At 39.3% G+C, this 22,266-nt stretch overlaps 1 protein-coding gene across 5 annotated transcripts in view; it reads left to right on the top strand.

Moving 5' to 3' along the window:
- Positions 1-22,266, top strand: part of pard3bb (par-3 family cell polarity regulator beta b) — a 192,379-nt gene that overhangs the window by 12,461 nt on the left and 157,652 nt on the right. For all 5 annotated transcript variants that reach the window (XM_027290885.1, XM_027290884.1, XM_019269594.2 and 2 more), the window contains one exon: positions 392-493. In XM_027290885.1, coding sequence (XP_027146686.1) covers positions 392-493 — 102 coding nt within the window. The remainder of the gene's footprint in view (positions 1-391; positions 494-22,266) is intronic.

Below are 22,266 nucleotides of genomic sequence, written 5' to 3'. Positions count from 1 at the left end.
ACAGTACTGTAATTACTGTACTCCGGACTGCAGCCGCAACATCCAGGACATTTTTGCACAGGCTGCTGCTGCTGCTTGTGCACCCTGCAGCAGCACTGCAGTGACAGCTGAAGCCACATCAATCACTTCTGGTGGCTATGCTTGTTTTTATGTAAGTTTCTTATGTGCACAGATTTTAAACATCAACATCATAGGCAATCATGGTAAAAGTGTGATCAGCCCTACTTTTGATTATTTTTTTATTAAATAGATAGATATGCACATGCAGCAACCACCAAAAAAAGTAGTCGGATACATGTGTGTATACTGTAATGGGAAGAGTGGTCAGCAGGTGTCAGGTATATTCACATACTAAGTTGTTTAATTACATGAATTGTGTCCTGTGTAATAGGGAGGAGATTTCCTGGTTCGGACTCACCACGTTGAATACTGTGATGGGGGGATTCTGGACCCAGATGACATACTCAGTGATCTGGTAGAGGACAAAGACAAGGTAAGAACCGCAGTAGACCGTAGTAGAATCGGAGTAGAATTTAATTTTTACTCCTGCTTTTAATGTGATAAAGTATTCTACTTCAAGAGATTGGTGAGATAGTTTTGCTTTATTTGATTTCACTTCCTTTTCATATGAAAGCATAAAAACTGATTTCACGGCCTTTGCATGACTTTTAGCTGACCACAAACATCCATGGATCTTCTTAATTAATATCCGTGAAGTGAAACAAACACGTGTGTGGTTAGACTTTAATAGCCTTTAATTAAAATGGCCTGTTTCCTGAATGACCAACAGCACACAGACACGCATGATGTGACTAACCAAATATCCGGCCAGGCAGCCTACAAATAAGAGAAACAAGCACAGAGTGGCTCTTGTTCTCTACAAAATCACTGTATTTAAGTCAAAAACTTTATCCCTTCAACCCTTGGATGCCTCTCAGATAATGCATATACTCCTTTTGATATATACCTATTAATTAGTCACATAACAGTGTGTGTGCATGTGTGCTTGTGCTGCAGATGTTTGAATGAGGATCTATGCCTTGTATTTTGTGTGTGTTCACACTCTGTAGTATTGAGCCGCAGTGGCCTTATAAGCCACTCCTTTGGGTAGAATATTGCCTCACAAGCAAAATTCAAAGGGAAAAGGTTTTAACTCGCCTTCAGCGTTAGGCAGTGTCATTAGCAATTCACTTTTGGAGACTTTGCAAACTCAATCTATATATTCCCCGTTTTTCTTATTTCCCCCCTGAGGAATGTGTCATTTTTCATTTTCCCCTTTGGAAAGTCGAGTTTTTTAATATCATCTCATAGATTCGGGCATTATTAGAATGTGATGAATTGCGTAGATTAAGGGCTTTTTGAACCATGACTTAGGACCTTAAGTGAATCTTGAACCATCTGTTGGTAGCTCTGTACATTAAAACAGTATCAACATGTTTTAATGAGCCTGTGTTCTGTGGTGAACTGAATTTTTCATTTAGGTCACAGCTTAAAAAAAGTTGAAGAACCTACCGGCTAGAAAATATAATGTACTGTATATTTCCCTGTCCTCGGCTCATACTGTATGCCTTTAAGGGTGTATAAATACTGCAGGATGTGTTGGAGATTCTCAAACTAATTAAGAACAAAGTTGCATTAGTTGGCAGTTTCTCTTGGGGTTGTAAGAACCTTTGGGTAGGACTCAAGTGTTCTCTCCACCTCTGAACAGCACCCTGTTCATGTCAAAATAACCATTCTTCTAGTTCAAATCTTATATTTTAATCTTGTGACCACCATAATTTTGTTAGCAGAAGCCTAACTAAGTGAATAATGTTCTGTTTTTGCCTTGACAAGAACAAATCTGCTTTAGAAATGTGACAGATGAAAACTATCTTTACAGTAAAAAAAAAAGATCCACATGACATTTCTTAGAAATATTTATAGCCTAGATTGTTCCCTCTGCTGAATGAGTTTTCCTGATGAGCTCTCATTTCTCAAAGTGAAAAGCGTTTTTTATGTCACACTAAGCTGCAGCCCAGGGGCCACATGACTCAGTGACAGGAGCAATAACAGAGTCAGGAGACCAGGAACTGACCTAGGGGATTACTATTATCAGAGCCAGTTGCTATGGTTTTGTAGAGACTCGGAGAGCAGCATGCACTGTTCCTACTGGTAGGTGGGTAGTTGTCCCTCGCCTTGTGCCACTCAAAAGTTTCACAATGGAATGAAAATTGTATGGTCCGTGGCATGTAGACTGCTTTCTCTTAACACTCACATATTTTTTTAGATGCAAATTAACTGTCAAGCAATACAACAGTACATACATCCATGATAAAGTGTCCGAAATCTGTTTACTGCTTACTGTACTCTGTAGTTAAAGAGTAGAATAAACTCTAAACTCTACAGTAGTGTCTTTTATAAAGGAATAGGTGTGTTTTTAGACACTGCCCAAATGTTGTGTTATAAGGGCATTTTGGCCTCTGTTGGCACAATGCCAGATGCCCGTGCTTTCAGGAGGTTTGTGCTGTTACTATGGAGATAATGTGTGCCAAACATGTTAGTGCATTAGGTGCCAGCCAATGCTATATATAGCCCCTTTCAGATCATGTCAGTGTGCTGGCAGTTTAACATGTCGGTGTCATGTTTGAATACGCACCCTGGTTACTTTTACGTAACAGTCACGACAGCCATCTAATGAGGTTGGTCCTTTTTTTACGGACCACCTCCAAGACCGGTCTGAATTGAATACAATCAGATTAACTTTAAAGCTACATCAGCCTAAGGTGAAATGTCCAGAGGAAGAGAGGGAAATGTGGATCTTGCATTGTTTCCAAGTTCGAAGATCACTTTAATAAACATATTTTCTTACTTCATCTCTTAAAGAAAATACAATCAGTTTAATAAACTAGGAAACACAGTGACAGAGCCAATTCGAAGTTGTGGAGGATATTCTGATTATATCAGAGTTTGTTCCTCTCACTGTGCAAATAGAAGTGGAACTCAGGAGTCACTCTGCTGATTTGAATCACTTCAGTTCAGCTCAAAAATTGATTGTAACTGACTATGCAGTTTACTTTTCTTCCTAAGCTGAACCCATAACCGTTCGAATGCACTTCAGGACGTGCGTCTGTAAGTGAACGCACCATCATTTAGATGCACTTCATTATGTATGTCAGTAAGCGAATGCATCACCGTTCAAATGCACTTCAGCACGAAACAGTTAGTCAAAGCATCACCGTTCACACGGCCTGGCGTTCAGCGCTGATTCTGACTTTCTTCCGTTCAGCAATACATTAAGTCTGATGCTGGCAGTTTGCTAATTATCATACTGTGCTTTTGCTGCCTTTTTAAAATGCCTTTAATGAGGAAGTAACAAACTGTGAATCACAGCCGAGCTGACTATGGTGCTCTCCTTCACCCGTGAGGTGCACTCTGCGGCTAAAAGCTACTGATTGAACAGTGACGATGGTGATTTAGTATAGTCACTTACTTTGAAAGTTGGTTGACGAAGCAATGAGCTAATGAGTTGATGTCAGAAAAGGGAAATATCAGTCTGCCTAGTCTGATTAGATAAGTATTGGATCATTTGAATAGTAGGTCTAGAGTTGAAGCTGGTTTAGCAGGTTTCTGTACTGAGGATGGAGTTTTAATGACCGTAAATGTAGTGTGTGTGTGTCGGGTGGTATTTGTCTGAACGGCGTCTTGAACTATCTTGCCTTAAATTCACTCAAAAAGGATAGTAATGCTTTTTGTTAATGTTCTTTGAATGCAGTGGGGCTGCACAAAAATACGTTTGCAGTGCAGAAACCAAATATAAAAGCACACGCATAGTACAAAATACACATTTCAATATTGGGATCAAATAAAGTGCCACACACTAATTCCCCAAACACACATATGGTGAGACACGCAGACACACAGAGAAATAAACCGCACAGAATGATTCCCAGCAATACCCACTTCTGAGCACCAGAGATTGCATATGAAATGAAAGTGTGAAATATTCATTGGATTCTGGAGCGAGGCTCTCATAGTATTACTGAGCTGAGATTAATAAATGGCTCATAATCCCAGATGAGTGTTTTACTGTAGGCAGACTCAGACTGCCTGGCTTTAGGCTTATAACCACAAAGAAAACAGAGAAGATTTCTGAGGTCTGTTGAAGAGAGAGGTCAAAAATACAGTTTCAGAAATCCATGGCTAAAATACACTTCAGCAAAGTATTCGAAAGGGCACACATTTATGTAGGTTTGAAGTAAAAAAAACAAATGTAAATGTTTTATTTATGCAATAACTAAAGAAATGTTGGTGTGCATACTTTAAACTGATGGATCTGTATATTGTATACTTGCTATCTCTATACATCTGTCTGTCTTGGATAGACACAGTTCGTGCTGTAGTATAACAGTACAGTGCCAACAGTCCAGCCACTAACACCGGTCCCAAACTGCTTAATGTGTTAAGCCAGAAAACAAAAGCATAATAAAACAACACTAATATTTTGGGAAGCACTTAAAAATAATCTTATCTTTGTTTAATGAGGGGATTGATATCAATTTCATCTTTTTCAAAGATATTTTTTTGGGATTGATATCAATTTCATCTTTTTCAAAGATATTTTTTTTGGCCTTCAAGCTTTATTTTTGACAGAGACAGAGAGATAGGGAATGACATGCAGGAAAGGGCCGATTCGAACCCTGGGCCGCTGCTGAGCTTACGTACATGGGGCGGATGCTCTACCAACTGAGCTAATCGATACCCCGCCAATTTCATCTTTGTATTTACATCTGTACAACAGAGATGTGGGACAGGTTTAGCTTAGCTTAGCTCAAAGACAGGATGCATAGAAAACTGCCTCGGTGTGTCAAAAGCCAAAGGTATGTCAAAAATACGTTTAGTTTTTGTATCCCAACAAACCAATGCAAGTGAGAGAATCAGAAACTTGTTCAGTCGCGGGACTCTCAGCATAACTTCACTCCTACCTCAATGAAAATGATACAACTGTGGCAGGTGGAAAAATAATATGAGGAAAGTATTTCTGCGTGTGTGGTGTGCAGGTTTACCTTTAGACCACCACCCCCACCTTTTTTTCCATTACCCTAATGTCTCCCTTACTGCACGTTGTTTTTCAAGCCCACTCACAGCTTTATGCCAAAGAAAATGAAAAGTAAGCAGGAAGTATGGATTCCCATCAGCATTTTCAGTGTAGCTCGAAGTGTAATTCCTAATGTATTTTTCCCATCTTATAGGCATTGCAGAAACAGCCTTACAGGGAGCAGTGTTTGTTTTAAAAGGTTAGCTGGTAATGGAGAGAAGGGAAAAACACTGTTGCCTTGTCTGATATTGATGTTTGTTGTGGGACATTAATAACACATGCTCTTGATCAAATGAACACACACATACACACACAGCATGCGTCCCTTTGGACACACCAGTGTTAAACATAAATATTCTTTTTCAAGCATGCATACACGTGATCACAGCAAGCATCCATTTACAGTATATTTTTTATTTAGGTTCACTGATAGATCATTTCTATGAGGTTATTAGTATGCAGAAATGTGCTTGTGTGTTTGTATATAGTATACAAATATATTGTATACAAACACTCAAGCTTAATATTATTGGTCAGTGTAGAGAAGAGTAATTAAAAACCTACAGTCATCACATACAAAACAGTGGAACGTTGCCTTTTTCAGATACATCTGATTTAATGTCAGCTGTATATAAAATTACATTTTACATACATTTTTGTATGCTTATAAATTATTTATTTGGACATTTGTAAAATAATCATATCATTATTTTACATTACCAGTAAAAGTTACCTCTAATCCTGACCCACAATGCACCATGTTTCACCTATTTAGAAAAACATGCCTGAGAAACCCTCTATCAGAAAAACTACTGGAACTCAAACTAGTCTGAAAGTAGGGCAGCTAAGCATGGATAACTGTGTCAATCACTGTGTCATCAATTTATCACACTGATAGTTCGACACATGCACAAAACAGAGCAAATGGTTTGATTGCATTCTAATTTAGATAGATACTATTAGGGTTTACAGGGAATTCCTATTGGTTCTGCTTCTAGCAAAATGGCTCAGAATTTAATTGAATTGGATTTGGCTGTTCAATATGAAGATTCGATTAGGCCTCTTTGTTCAGTTTAGTGCCCCACTAAACTCTAAATCAGCCTAGCTGAGTCTCATATTTTACCTGTAAGACATTTTATTGGGAATCTTCATCATCTGTGTTGTGAAAACATCTGATTTTTCACGCATCCAGAGAAAGTAAGACTTCAGTGACAGTCATCACCAGAGCAGATAGTGTCAGAGTAGCCGCTTAGTTTTGTGGTTTGTGGTCATTTTGAGCTAAGCAGCTAAAAGAGAAAGTATAGAGATTCGACTGATAAAACGTGAGTAGACTTGTTATCGTCTCTACTTTCATGGGCATCCCTGCAGGATACACTATTTCTTAAGGTTTAACAGAACTCCTGTACGGTAAAGAAATCATTGAAATCTGCATTAGGGGAAGAAAGCAAGGCAGTTTACACATTAGTATCATCATCTTTTAATAATTGACGCCGTACATATATCCTTCCCCTGACCTGCACTTGAAAAACCTTATATGAATTTATTACGTTACCAAACCTGACATGAACATCAGACTCTTGGGATCAATAAATTGAATGTGAAACTGACAGAAGTCTTGAGATCTGTAATGTTCTCCAGTAGGCATGTTCTCAGAGAAGTTTAGTTCAGTTGGGCCCCACAGTGCCACAATAGTATAAATTGCTGTAGAACTTTCTAAATTGCCTTGTTAAGCCTTTTAAAAGACACTTGAGTTGATCAAACTTGAAGCATTTCTGGCCATTATTCTGTTTGGCTGAAGCAACCTCAAAAAAGTCTGACTTGGAGACGTTAAGATGGACAGTTGGTGGACTCAAGTCAACTCAGAGGGGAGCACATTGTGCGTGCGCGCGTGTGTGTTAGTGTGTTAGTGTGTTAGTTTTCAAGTCAGCCAAAATCATTTGCTGGAGAAGACAAAGGGGGCAGCAGATCATCTCTCAGTTTGGTTAATATTTAAATAATGCTCTCACTTTCTCTTTTCCTTTTAAACTTTTTTTTTTTTTTTTGTCCATCTGATTCCCTCTCTGTCTTCCTGGCCCATGTTGCCATCACATTCGAGGGTAGCAGGGGGACAGACATATTGGCATTCATACAGATACCGCCTGCGGCGTTGGCATGTTGACTAAAAATGTATTATCGCTTTAGAATGTGTAAGGATGACAAACTTTATACTTTAGGACAGAAGAGAACTTTGGTTCGAAATAAAGTTAAAAAGAAGTTATTTCATTTTGATTACTCAAGCCACATATTCAAAGGTCAGACATGATGTCAGCAATTAGCAATTGTCTATTTCTGAATATCTTTATCTCCTTTTCTTGTCTAACAACTCTTATCTCACTTTTAAATAATTATTCCAGTAGGTAAACCTAAATAGTTAAAATTTTTGAAGGTCACTACAACACTAGAATAAATCAATGTAATGAGGTAATTATTGAGAGCAGGTTCCCGGTTATCAGCCGCCTGTCCCTCCCTTGAGTCCTCTTTTAATTCTTCAGTTTAGTTGATATCCATGATCATAAAAACCTCTGCTGATCGATGGTGAACAACACAAAGGTGCTGTTGCTAACAGATGCTGCTCTGTTCAGGCTGATTTATTTCTGCCTAAACTCTGCCTTTGTAACTTTTAGCACGAACGCATATTAATGCTATATTTGCTAGACGTGATAGTTCTCGATACAAATTAATCAATTAAGTCCTTCCGAAAGTGTTCAATTAGCAAGTGTTAGTGAAAAATGATAATGGCAGGGCTGCTGCACAACATATTTAGACATACACACACACAGCAAAAGTAATTTGGCCGAGCTAATGTATGTGTTGCATCATTTACAGATTGATTGCTGTCATCAGTGATTGTGTGAACTTGTAAAAAAGCATTTACAATGAAGCTGGAAAATTATCGTTTAGGCATTCATCATTACAGATTGTTTAACTTTTTTAAAGGTAATTAACTATGGGTCTAATAGCTCTGTCTGTTTGAAAACACTTTTTTTTTAAAGTTCAAATATAGTTTTCTTTTTGTTTAGGAAATACTTGAGCCAGCTAATTTAATATTTTGTGAGTAGTAGTAGTAATATCTTGACATATTTATGTGTCTGTGTATGCTTAGTGTATGCATGCATGTGTGCTTGTACCCAGTAGTGGGGGTAAATGCGTAGTGGTACGATATTAGAAATGACATGAATCCAAAAACTAAATAAAGAAAAAGAGTAACAGAGAATGAACAGTAAGGGTAAGGCATTGGGATGGTAGGGGTGTAGAGGCAGGGGGGATATTGTTGCCTTTACCTATCCTATAGACCTAGAGTGTGTCTGCACACTTATTTGTCTGTCTTGCATGTCCTACAGAACTGATACGCTTCTATTTTAATCAATACATAGGCTGCCTAACAGCTTGTGTTCTACATAAACATGACCTAAAATTTAGCACTCCAAGCCTATTTTCTTCTTTTATGTGCACATTTATAGTGATATGTTGGGTTACGAGTGCTGCTAAAACGCAGGTGACCTCCACTCAGTACCGTGCCTGAACACACAGATGGAGCACTGAAGCTGCTGCTGCACTGCTAACTTGCTGCTCGCACCAAGCCTCCTGTGTAGACACTGTGGTTGGCAGTAACCTCAGCAAGTATGGCAATTCAGAGAAATCACTTACCTCCTTTTTGTTATTGTTACCAAGGTCTGACACTGACCACAGTGGGTGGAAAATGTTTCAAGTGTGAAGAGAAGTGCCTTTGAAAGCTCAGGACACCTGTAGAGGTCATGTGTTGCTAAAACAGTGACTAGATGGGTGAACATAAACTTGGGATGTAGGCTACCGGAGATAAATGGATGGGTGTAATGAGTACTGAAAAGCGAGGATGGTTGGAGCAATCAAGATAAGTCAAAGGAAAAAAAGCACAGGTAGAGATGGGTGAAATGATTTTGGTATTCAGACTACCAAAAAATCCCTAACAAAGTGAATAATCCAAAAAGTGCAGTACAGTTTTTTTTTCTCCATTGTTAGTGAGATCTGGCATTGCCTGAGTGTGTGGAGAATGTTAAGTTTGTGTAATTCACATATGGCATTAGCTGTATTTTTAGATCTTTGGCTCTCTCTCCCTCTCTGTTTTTACGAAACCATCTAAGCTCTCTAGCTTTCCAGCCTTTTTTTCAATCTCTCCTCCTCCTCAACTCTTCATCCAGCTCTCCCACTACTCTACATTCTCTCTACTCCTTTCTCTCTTTATCTTTTTCACTCTCGCTCTCTGTTCTTTCCCCTTTCCCCTACTCACCAGCTTTCAGTCTGTCATTTAAAAGAGCAAAACACGAGCCAGTCAGAATGAGGCAATTATGACCCTGTTGGAAGGGTTATTATGCATAATGCCCCATAATCCTCCTCTGCAGTTTTCATCATAAATGACATGTACATTAGGCCTGTGCGCTATATACGTGCTGACAGAAGCCTTCTAACATTGTGTGAAGATCACCAGCTTCTGCCTTGGTTTCTAAAATCACACGCTCACACAGACAAAGCCGTCTTTAAAGCGCTGATTAGTAAAGATGAAGCAGTTGTAATGTGATTATTTATAGCTGCTTATTCTGGTGTGACAAGATAATGAAGACAATAGACAACAGACAGACAGACAGACAGACAGACAGACAGACAGACAGTATTTGATTGGATTCATATGTACGAAAAGCTCTGTAAGTCATGTATCTGTGTATTAAGGTAGTTAATGATAAGTATTATCGATTATTTATTGTTTATAGAATTTTGTGTGTGTGTGTCTGTTACTGGTAGACATGTCGACATGAATCGGACCATGACCAAGATCAAAACAATGAGACTTGAAACATGCAGGCACATTCAGAAGCAGCTATTTGAGTGGGAGGCCTCTGACATAGTCCACATTTAATCACAACATTTTAATCCCAGGAAATTTAACAAAAGCCCGATACTTAAATCAAGCAGACAGGCATCCAACAGATCTCATTATTCACCTTGAAGCTATGTGTTGAGCTTCATAATCATATTATCATTGTGTTAAGTATTTAATAAATGATGATTATTTTCGGTAGTTTTGCCAGAATCATTAAGTCTTGTCGGCATCGTTTTCCAGTGCTGTAGTGGCGGAGCAAGTTTTAATTCAAGTTTAATTATATTTGTATATATTTTAGCACCATTAATTCTAAATTTAGGTGGAGATGAAATATTTGGCATTGACATTTCACCATCTGTCTGTAGTGGGCGCTTTGTCTTGGCATGTTTTCACATACCACTGAGAATATATAGACCAAATATCCGTCATCTGATATTTCTGAGTGGCTGCATTGTTATCTCTAGCTCCTGGGGTTGACTGGGCCTGACCCCAGACTAAGTGCATCTAATGAAAAGCTTTTCTGTTCCAGTCTGTGTTCAAGTCTGTTTTCTGGTGATATTTTACTTGGCCTGCACCTTTAGCTTTGCTATGATTATAAATTATAGGTTAGTTTATTATTTATTTTATTTTAAGCAATGAAAAAACACTTGCAGGATCCAATATGGCGCTTGTGTTTGTGCCAGACCTTGTATCTGACCACTGAAACTGAATTAAGTTCTAAAATTCTACTGGGGTGAAAGAAAATGTTTTCCTAATTTAGACATGCTGCTTTTATATTTATTTTCCCTTGTTAGTCTTAGTTTCTTTGTCCTTGGATTTAATTTAGTTTTATGAACTTTTAAATTACGTGGAATTTCATTGCACCTATTGAGATGAATAAAAATAGGTTAAAAATACACTGTCCCAACAAATTTTTCCTGCTGTTTTTCCAGCTTTTCCTAATCATACCTATCAATAAATCTTTCAGGCCAGCCGAGTTCAGACATATTTGTCTTTTTAAAGTGTGCAAACCTTGCAACTTGCAAAGGTTAAGTGAATGAGCAGGAAGGGCAAACGCACACAAACATACTCACCTACTTGTAAATGTGTGTGTGTGTTTGCGCATGCACGCGCAAACACACACACACACACACACACACACACACACACACACACACATTATGGTCATGTAATATTAACAGTATCATAGTCACCTTTACCCCCTCAGCCCTCGGTATGCAGTGGCCAACATGGGGAGAATAATATTGACCTTCCACTAAAGAAAGCAGTGCTGCTTATTGCTTTCACACATTGCACTGGGTATCTTGATGTTTAGGTGTGTGTGTGTGTGAGTGAGTAAGGATGTGTTAAAGCGAACATAATTCAGTATAAAGGGAGGTGTGACAGCCTTTATGTTCACACTGTTGTGATTAAAAAATAGGTATTTGCATGTATTGGCCTGTTGTGTTTTTGGCCTTAAAGAATCAATGTGAGTCATCGACAATCATGTTATAGGCTATATGAGTTCTTAGAACTTTCATATAGCACTTTATCTTCAAATTCAAGTTTATTTTATTACCACAGAGCTAGGCTGGTGGAAATAGTGTCAGTACAGGACAGAATAGCTGTAACAATACACCACATACAACATTAGTGCAACCATAAAAGACCTGAGTGCAAAAAGATTCTTAAAAAAAAGAGTTACTGGGTGGAGAGGGTCATCCATGATGTTGATTGCTCTTGAGATGCTGCGTTAGATGGAGATGTGAGGAGTTTGCAGCTTATGACCTTTGATGCTCTCTGTGGTGCGTTTCCATACCAGACAGTAATCGATAGTGACAGGATGTTTTGCGTTATGGCTGTGTAAAATTGGATCAGTAGACCTTGCCTGGCTGTTTTTTTGAGTTCTCTCAGGAAGTCTCTTTTGGGCTGTTTGCATTTGATGGTTGGTGTTGAGATCTCATTTCAGGTTATTGCTGGTGTGTGTGTCAAGAAACTTGAAGGAGTCAGTTATTGTAATTGGCTGTGGTTGAGGATGGATGCTTTTATTGATTGTTTTATTCTGAAGTCATGGATTTTTTTCAGCAGTCATTTTTTCCTTTCAGAAACAGGTTATTTTCCCTGCGCCGGTTGACTGGCTTCTCTACCTCCAGCCTGTAGATGTCTTTGTTGTCTTTAGAGATCAGTCCTAGTGTCGTTACATATTTCCTGATGGTGTAAATTAGAAATCATAGTAAATGACAAACATGATATGACAATGCAACACGATGTCAGCTAGTGTCATACAAACCCAAACTTTTATTTTTTGTCACCGCTTTCTTTTGTTCTAATTTATGAGTATGTGTACTTGCTCTTCCCAGTCCTTCAAAAGGGCACATTTTCTTTATGTACCCTGCCATTTTTCATTATATAATAATCGTATGTTTTAGTTTTTATTGATGGGTTGTCGTGTATGTGTGTGAAAAGGTGCATCTGGTAGTCCTTGAGAAGGGTAGAGGGACCATAAACCTTATCTTTCTTCAGGAGCTCAGATATCTGCTATCAGCCGAATTGTGAATTATATTTGATGAGGCTATGGCCTCATTGCTAAATTGCGGTACACTGAGACATATATCAGTCTCCATTGACAGTCAACATATATTATAATAGCACCTTTCATTATATGTGCATACTGTATGTATGTGGCAGAATTATCAGCTTTTCGTGATATATGATTTACTCCATTATATTTTCAGCACTGATTTACAGTATCGGTATGTATAATTAATACTCTCCTGTGTGTTTTTCATAATGTAAAAGGGTGTATGTATATATATGTATGTGTGTTTCAGGCTGTAGGGTGGTAACTTAAATCTTCACTGTGTGTGTGTTCAATCGTGTGTGTATTTTAGTTCTAGTCATTGGTGTGAGCTCTTTAAGTGTGTTTGATTTCAATGAATCATCTGTCAAGATGCTGCTGACACGTATCACTTCCATCTGTACGTCTTTCTCCTCACATACACAGACGTGCAGACGCGCCACATAACTCATTAAGAACACAAAGACTTCAAACACAACCTTTAATGCCGCATGGCCTCATATGTTACAGACATGTCATGTTTCACTTGAGCACACACACAGATGGGTGACACACTATAAGTCGCGTGGCACATTTTGAATAGGTTCGTAATGTTCCATTAGTTTGATTGCTTACAACATGTCACACATGATGAGCAGAAACAATAAAATCCAAAAACCTCAATTAAATGACCGTTTTTATGTTGTAATTTAATGGTTTAATTTTAATATTGTTCATTTACGACACGAGTGACGTGATTGTTGCACTTAGACACAGATACATGGAGATTAAATGCACGCATGTCCACACACAAATAGACTTATGCTCACACACACACACACACCCCCTTACACTCTTCAAAAGAAGTGGAGTGGAATAATGGACAAGGCGATGGAATAGTGGGGAGATTTTATCATTTACACTCTCTTAACGACCAGCCATCTGCATGTGTACGGTTGCACACACACATGCATATGAATGAATTCTGAAGTCTAATTCCTTGAAGGCTTGGACGAACACTCACCACGTTAAACCGGCTGATACAGTTAATTCATGGGCACAGTTCCATTCAGAAGAGAATTGTGTATCTTGCTTCTCAGTTACTAATTAATAGGAAAGAGAAAACACCAAACACACACACGGTGTGTAGACTGTGAAGTGTTCTGTCTAGTGCAGGAAAATACATGCTGAAATGTGTATGGAACAACCTGTAGCTGTACAGTTAGTATGGCAATAGTGCTGCTTGTGTATACTATTGATTTATTGATGCTTTCTTTACATATTTCCCCTAATTGTGGTACAATGAGCTGATTGTAAATGATAGAAAACAATACCAAAAGAGATAAAAGTTGACTGGAAAGTTAAAAAAATAACACAAAGTAATCTTTTTTTAAAAATTATATCTAGTGAACAGATAAATACCTTCATTTATCAAAGAATTTTAATGTTAAAATAACAAAGACTGTGGTCTAAATGGCCTTAAGCATTACAATAAACCCTCTTTTTAAGATGCATGGAGCTCCACCATAAGAGTTTCCAATTAATGGAAATTCTTCCTAAAGGTCATTGAGGCTTGGCTCGTGTATCATTATCTCTGTTACGTAGAGAGGTTGCTCATTATGACAGGATAAAGAGAGGACAACAGTGAGATGTCACCATAATGAACTTAAATGCTCCCCTTCACCTTCACCTCACCCCTCTGTTCTGCCCATCCTCCACCTCAACTCTCCCAATTTACAGCAGTTATCCACTCCACACTCATTCCTGTCATCCTCTTTTCCTACTCAGTGTCTACTCCTTTCTGGTTGTTTGTGCTGCCTTGCTTTCTCTCCCTTTTCATTGAACACCTTGCCGTGTCCTGAGTCCTCTAACAGTACTTAGTGATGCCTTGGCCCCCACTTCCTCGCTTCCTCTGTCCATCTTCCTTCCTTTTACCAAGCACCTCTTTCTTTCACCCTTTCCTCTAATGAAGCCAATCATTTTAGAGGCACACTTCAGTGTGCGCATGCATGTGTGTGTGTGTGGACTCATTCATTTGGTAAAGGCACATACAGACGTGATCCAGACCAGATACATATGTTGACCCTTAGCCAGGAACCTGGGGGGTTAATTGAGTAATGGCGGTTGTGAGATAGGGAGAGGTGGGAGGATGAGACAGAGAGACAGAGAGAGAGAGATGACGGGAATGAGAGCATTAAGAGGTCGTGAACAAGACAGATAGGTACAATTTGTAAGAGCATATGAAAAGAGAAGTGGAAAGGTGCAAGAGAGAAAGGGGTTAATTGTGCGAGTGAATAAAATGAAAGACAGAGGGAAGCTGGTAATTAAAGAATTGGAGAAGAGACAGTGAAATAAAGACAAATGTGGGGTTAATGGTGACGGTGTGTGAGATGGGCACGAGGTGACGGCATGAGGCAGCTAACCAGCAGGATATGGAAGATTGATTCTAAGTGATACAGAAGGGGGTAACAGAGTGATTGAAATGAAACAAAGAGAGAGGCAGAGAGGGTGAAAGCGAAAGGGTTAATTACGAATATAATAAATGATGATGGGCCTTGGCTCTTAATTAAGAAAACACAGCTGCACCTGGGACCCACTGCAGTACTGCATGAAATTGTGTGTGTGTGTCACTAATTGTTATTGTTATGAAGTCCACCTCCTCGTGGATTCATTGTGTAGATGAATTATCTTAATGAAGTGCCTGAATGTGGGGTTTGTTGGGAATAAACCAGCTAAATGACCAGATGACTAAGAATTGGTCTTCGTCTGTGTGTGGGCACACGCAGGAAAATCAAGTGTTATGCACAGAATGATAAAAGGTATAGAGTAATAGCTCACAGATTTAGCCTCCATTCATTCAGAGTTATTTTCCTTTTTGCCTGTTCTCTTTTCCCTTTTTCTCTGATTTTAAGAGTTTTCACAGCGTGTTGGATGCTTTGTTTTTGAAATGATGGTGTGGCATTCCTGATTTCTAAATATCTTACAGGCTCAATCTCTGTCAAAAAAAGAAAAACATAATAAATTAGCAAATAAAATGAGTTGTTCGTACGTAGGTCTAATAAATGTTTAGTTCATATACCAGGATTGAGAATTTCTCGTAAAAAGAACTAATTGCTCTCAAAACGATAAATCAGAAGAAACAGTCTAAGACTAAATAAATAATTCTTGGCGTATGAGACCAGTCAAATCATCTGACCTGCCAGTCTCATTCTGTAGTTTTTATTAAAATGGATAACAGCATTATTTGCTGCTCGACGACTAAGAACTTAAAATCTTCAAGTCAGCCATCTTAGTGCTGCAGCAAGCCCTGAAATCTACCTGAGATACTTCAGGCTAACTTTTGCAGCTGTGATTTTGGCATTGTGTAATATGTATTAATGTGGATTGTCTCTTCTTAAGTACACATCATTTAATGTCAAGATAAATTTGATTCACGGTCTTGTGACTAGAGGATATGATCGGTTAGGAAGATTAATGTTATCACTCTGTGATGCTATGAGCTTTACTCTTCACCTCAATCACAGAGATGTTAGAAGGACCACCTCTCATGTCAACCTTTTAGAAAAAAAAAGCAGTCTGTGATGTGTATTTGTGTGTGTGTGTGTGTGTGTGTGTGTGCTCTTTGAAGGCACTTTGTGTGTATGTGTTCTGGACAGATTTATGTGTGTTTTCATCACACACACACACACACACACACACACACACACACACACACAAAGCTACCAGCAGTTAGCAGAAAGATTTACATACATTGACAGAGTAATGCGCTGGGCGGTGAAAGCTTTATAAAGAGTGAACCTGTCCCTGAATGTGTGTGAGTGATGATAACAGGCTCATTTAATTGCCTAACCCCTATATATATATTAATATATACACACACACACACACACACACACAGATCATCAACTCCCTGAGTAGGCGTCACATCATTTTTGTCATTCACCTTGAAGAGGTGGAGGTAAGGCAGTATGATGGAGGGGTTGGAGAAAGGAAATAAAAGGGTAAGAATCAGTCAGCAAGAAAGAGAAATGGAGTCAACACTAATAAGAAAATACTTTTGCATGAACTGTTTCTTAGCTTTCACTTTTGGTAAACGGACACTGTTTGTCAGCTGCATCTTGGCAAGACAGTAACTCAAAACAAAATTCCTTGTTTTAAACTCTGTATTGTTAGGAGAGGAGTTGGTTCTAGGATCTTGAAGCACACGTTTTAAAATCCAGTTTTGGCACATGATGTGAAAACCAGCCTGACTCTGTTGTTGGACACATCCATCAGCAACATCTTTCCATGGGAAATAATAAGGAACTGAAGTAAAGCTTGTTCTTTGTGAACTGTGGTACTTTAGGTTTCTATATAGACTCACAGTGACTTACAAGTAGGTGAGATAGAGCATAGTTTGTGTTGAGCGTTAGAAAAACTGTGGTTTTATAGTGTTTTAAATTGCATACATAAGTGTTAGTCATCTTTTTCAGTTTTTCAGTTGAGACCATTGATTTGAAATGGTAAAAGTTTTTCTCCTTGGGTTTTCTGTGTGTTCTTCCTTCCCCTGGTTTGAAGTGACATGGTGAGATTGATTGTTCTCCTTCAGTAGATAAGCTGTCTGGGGGTCAGGAGACAACCTTTTAACAATTAACCCCATAATCCCTGAAGTGGTTACAGATTATAGACATGTGAATGGCTAAAGCAGCAATCATGTGTTGTATAGAATAAGGCAGTGACCCTCCTCCAAACATGTTTAAAGTTTAAAAGAATCTAAAGGTACACAGGAATGAAAGAATCAAAGATGATTCAACTTGAAATCAGTGTTATATTTTAGTCCCTTTTGAGAAGGCTAATAACTTCTACTAGTAGTAGGTATGATACAATCTGTTCTCTTCTTCTTCTGTGTTTGTGTGTGCGTGTGCATTGATCCAGGTTTAGAACTGTCAGCTGACAGTCATCACAGCTTAGCATTTTGACATGTTAATCCTCAGATAATCTACCATCAGAAGCCTTTTTGTGTGAATACGAGTGTGAAACTGAGTTTGCATGTATGTAAGAGAGAACATGGTTTGTATGGATGTGTGTGTGCGTGCGCGTGCGCGGCCTCCTCAGTCACATCTGACAGACGGCAAATCCTGCTTCAAAAGCCACTCAGACATCCATTGTTATGTGGAGAGCCAATTGAACGAGATAAGATGTTGGAAAGAAAGAAGAGGCGGAAGGAAAGCAAGGCTGAATAAATGAGCTATCGGGGGATGTGAGAGACTGAACCTTGATGTTGGTTTGAACATTGTCAACTTTTAAATGTTCTATGAATCACACTTTAACATCAATAAATTGTTAACGTTTAAACTGTTATTCCAGACCAAAAACAAAATTGTTTGACTATACTGTCATGTAAATGGACTGTACTTACATATCGCCTTTCTAGTCTTCCGACCACTCAAAGCGCTTTTACACTACATATCTCATTCACCCATATTCATACACTGATGGCATTTGGCTGCCATGCAAGGTGCCAACTGTTCATCAGTTTTTAGGAGCTAAGCATTCATACACATACACACACTGATGGCGCAGCCTTCGGGAGCAATTTGGGGTTCAGTATCTTGCCCAAGGACACTTCGACATGCAGACTGGAGGAGGAGCCGGGGATCGAACAGCCGCCCATGTACAAAACAATGGCTATAGTAAGTCTAAAATCTAGATATAAATTAGATTTCCAGCTATCAGGGTATATACAAATATCTACATGGCCATGTAGCATATTATGACCTGATAAATATGTGGCTTGATTCAAAACACGGTCTGTTCTAATGATTGAATAGAGTTGTTTAGAGCTGGTGTGGAGACATTGCTTTTAGCAGTGGTTAGTTGATCACAGTAGCTCTCTGAAGATGTTTCACCTCTCAACCAAGAGGCTTCTTCAGTTCTGACTGACTGGTGGGAAAACCCAGATCGGTTTCTTAGTGCTCCTGAGTTGTTAAGGTCACCTGAGGTCTGGTGTGGACGACAGGTGGTCATTGGAATCACGAGGCCCCGTGTGAATTATTGTTCAGTCTCCTGAGACTCTTGGGATGATAGGACAGCAGTGTCGGTGCAGATGAGTGGTGTCTGAGGCCTGAATGGTTTCTTTACTTTTACATAGATAGCTTCCTTCACTCCTCTTTCAAATGACCTGTCCTCCCTATCAGAAATGCAAACATGATAGTCACTAGTGTCTGTTGCTAATGAATGTTAGTACTCTTCTTTCTTTCCAAAGAGCAGTGTACTAAACATTCAGGGAGTAACTTTTAGCTGTCTATCATTGGTGAAAGACAAATGTTTTCAGTGACTGCTCATATCGGTTGCCACTAATTAACGATAACTCGTGAGTCTTTTGATGACCCAAAATTTGATTTGGCCATCATCGGTTTTTGTTCTCTGCAGCATCCATCTGTAACACCACTGTACCATTTTCGTTCATGTCAATAGTTCTGATTCAGGATGTTCAGTACTTGGATCAAGAAGCTTGTGACAAAATAAGTTGTTCCAAATTTGGTAGGCATCATTAGAATACATTAGAAACATATTTAATCAACATTCAGGTAAATAAAGTGTTGGATTTGACGAATTGGCAGATAACATTAAAGGGCTCAGATCAGAAACAGGGCCAACAGTCTTGATCAAGGCTTCCCTAGTTTATCACTCCATGTCCACTCCATTTATATCAATGAGGGTACGCTAAGCCTGCCAGACTTTGTTAACTTGCTCAGATTTGGTAATTTCTCTGCATATCTTCACTTCGGGGATACTTCTAAAATGTGACGCTTCTGGTGGAATCACAATCATTATTTATAGCGTGGGAAACAGCTTCAATGCCCACGGCGTGTGTGTGTGACACAGCTGTACCTGGGTAGGACTGAGCTATAAGTATTAAAATTACCTCTCAGGCTTGAGTTAGTCAAGGAAATCATTATCAGAAAAAGTCACATATTGTTAATTGTCTGACTTCATTGACAGTTTTTGCATTTTCTCTTTGTAAAAAGTCCCAAAATCTAATTTGCTATCCAAAATTTGCGAATAATATATCAGCTTTTGAAAAAAAAGATTTGACACAAAAGCTTACTCCCTTATTCCCAGTGGGTGGAGCCTGTGCAGTTTCCTCTGCATAATAGGCTCCCCTGGTTTATGAGTGCTGTCGTTCAGATCTCTATTGGTGGATCATTGAGAATATGGCATGCACAGAATGTGTCCATCTGTGCCATTGTGTATCTCCATAATGCTGTTCCATATGGCCAAGTGTGGTCTACACACAGCCTTAGGGAGGTCGGTGGTAGATAGTTAACACACACAAACACACGTGCACACTCTTGCACACAGATATTCCTTCTCATGCCCAAGCATACATATACTGCATGTCTGAATACAAGGACGAAAGCACACACACATGCAGGCAAGTACACACACTATCTGCATGACTGAGGAAACAGAAGTTGTCATTATATTTTGGCTGTGTGACAGACACCGAAGTTCTGCCCCTCTGAAGTTCACAAAGTCACTGAACAATTGTACCACGGGTGCTGATGGAGGATATGCTAATTTTGACAGATGAAATCATTTCAACTTTCTCTCAATAATATGTCTATAACGTAAATTTGAGTATGCATTTTTCTCTTTTCTGCTGTCTGTGTGTAACGGACTGCACTATATGTCTGTGACCATCTCTCTCGCTCTCTCTCGTCTTTGTGTTTCTCATTCTTCCCAGTATTTCTGTCCCCCATTAATCTTTTTCCTGCTGTCTGTCTTGTCGGGATTTCTCATGCTCTGCTGAGAGGTAAGGTGACTGGAGATCAATAGAGGGTCACTGCACACACACAAACACTTTAAACTGCTGAGCAGGTGAATTTCATTCATCCATATTCTCTATACGGAGACATCACCATCCTGATTATCGATCACCATGGCGATGGATCGACTGCAGCAGAGAGGTCATTGTCAGAGATGTGTGTGTGTGTGTGTGTGTGTGTGTGTGTGTGTGTGAATATTTTGGCCCCTGTCCTTTTCTGCAGTGTATCCCTTTGTGTCATTATTCATCTGTACACAAACCTATTGTTGTTGATGTTTGACTCTTTAGAAATTACAAGAGAATATAACAAGAGAAAGGGGACAACCCCCCCACCCCCCCAACAAAAAACATGAAGAAATAAAACAGAGAGATTAAGAGTATCGAGACCGAGAGAGTGAGCGCTGGTGTATCACATTCATGTATTAATCGATAAGCTCTTTGTTGCTTTGTGTGTGTATCCAATAGAGCAAAGTGCTGGAACATCATGATTTACATCAACTGATTTGTAAGGAGCCACTACAACTCAGAGGGAAGAGAGGGGCAGAGAGGAGGAAGAAGAGCAGGAACAGGAGAGAAAAGGAAGCAAAAGGAGGCAGCACGAGGGCAGGAGAAAGCAAAACTGTGAAGAAGGGAGGCAGCCCGAAAGGAGGAAAAGCAGGAGAGAGGAGGGGAAATGAGAGGAAACCAGAGAGAGGAGGCAAAGTGAAGCCAGAGGGGAAAGCCGGGCTAAGCAGGAATATTTGCTGATGAAAGATGAAAAGGCCAACTTGTACATAGCCTAGCATTAGAAGCTAGAGCTGACCTGCCTCAGGGTTCATTCAAATTCTCTTTGTGATCTGCACATTATTATTATGGGCATCACAGAGAAATGTGCAAAGCTTTTTTTTTTAAAATTACTTCTCATGCTCGCTTGCCTGTGTGCCTGCCTGAGTGACCTTATCTTGCCAGGCCTGCATCGACTTCTTTTATGGGCGCACCACAAAGAGCTGCATCAAAATTATGTCATGAGACATAAAAATACCTTTTTCTTACTTTGGCATTACATCAAAAGGGCAGAAAGGGGAATGACGACATGCTGATAGAAGGCGCCTCATTGCGTTTGTGAAGTGTAGCACCACAGTTCAAAAGCACATTTAATTGACACAAGTTTAAATCATTCTGCGTGTACCACAGGGCCGCTGGTTTTACTATCTAGGTTTGATTTCTTTGAGCTAAAGGAGGAAGACAGGTTTGTAATAGAAGCACTTTGTCTTCCTCTTAATTGTTTCCCATGGACAGAAAGCTGTTGTTTAGATAGGAAACACATGGATGACACAATAACAGACAGGGGTGGAAGCTGTCAGAGGCAGGTGGGTGGGCGGATGGGTGGGGGTCTGCCGGTGACTTAAAGGTGCTTTCAGATGCAGCTTCTGTTGTGTAGAGCTAGGTGGTGCTGTCAGTCTATCCACTGTCATTGTGTGTGTGTTTATATGTGTGTGTGTGTATGTGTGTATGTGTGTGTGTGTGTGTCACACTGAGTGATCAAACCCATTCACTTACTTATGAGGAACAGTTGTGTCAGATTAAGAGCTTTGTGATTTTGAACCTAGAAGACACATTTATTATCCTGAATTTATTGTTGTATTGAGATCATTGGAGTTCATTAATAACATTCATTTTTAATAAAAAAAAAGCAACACGAAAAGCTGAAATAGCATAGTTGGCAGTAAATTAGCATATTTGCAGAGAGAAAATTGTTATTTTAATACATCATCTTACGTTCCCTCAATCCTCTAATGTATCACACCTAAAACCAATTGAGCCCGTTGTAACCAGTCTATGAAATAATCTGCATAAAGCAGCATGTACAGACCTGCACACATGTGCACTTTACACATATGATGAACAGGTGCCATCATATATGGCACCTCTCCCCTTCAGTGTGTCGTTCAGGCTATGGCGATGGATTTGTC

The sequence above is a fragment of the Larimichthys crocea genome, chromosome XVIII (genome assembly GCF_000972845.2).
Source record: "Larimichthys crocea isolate SSNF chromosome XVIII, L_crocea_2.0, whole genome shotgun sequence".
NCBI lineage: Eukaryota > Metazoa > Chordata > Actinopteri > Sciaenidae > Larimichthys > Larimichthys crocea.
This window is presented reverse-complemented; position numbering and strand designations above follow the sequence as displayed.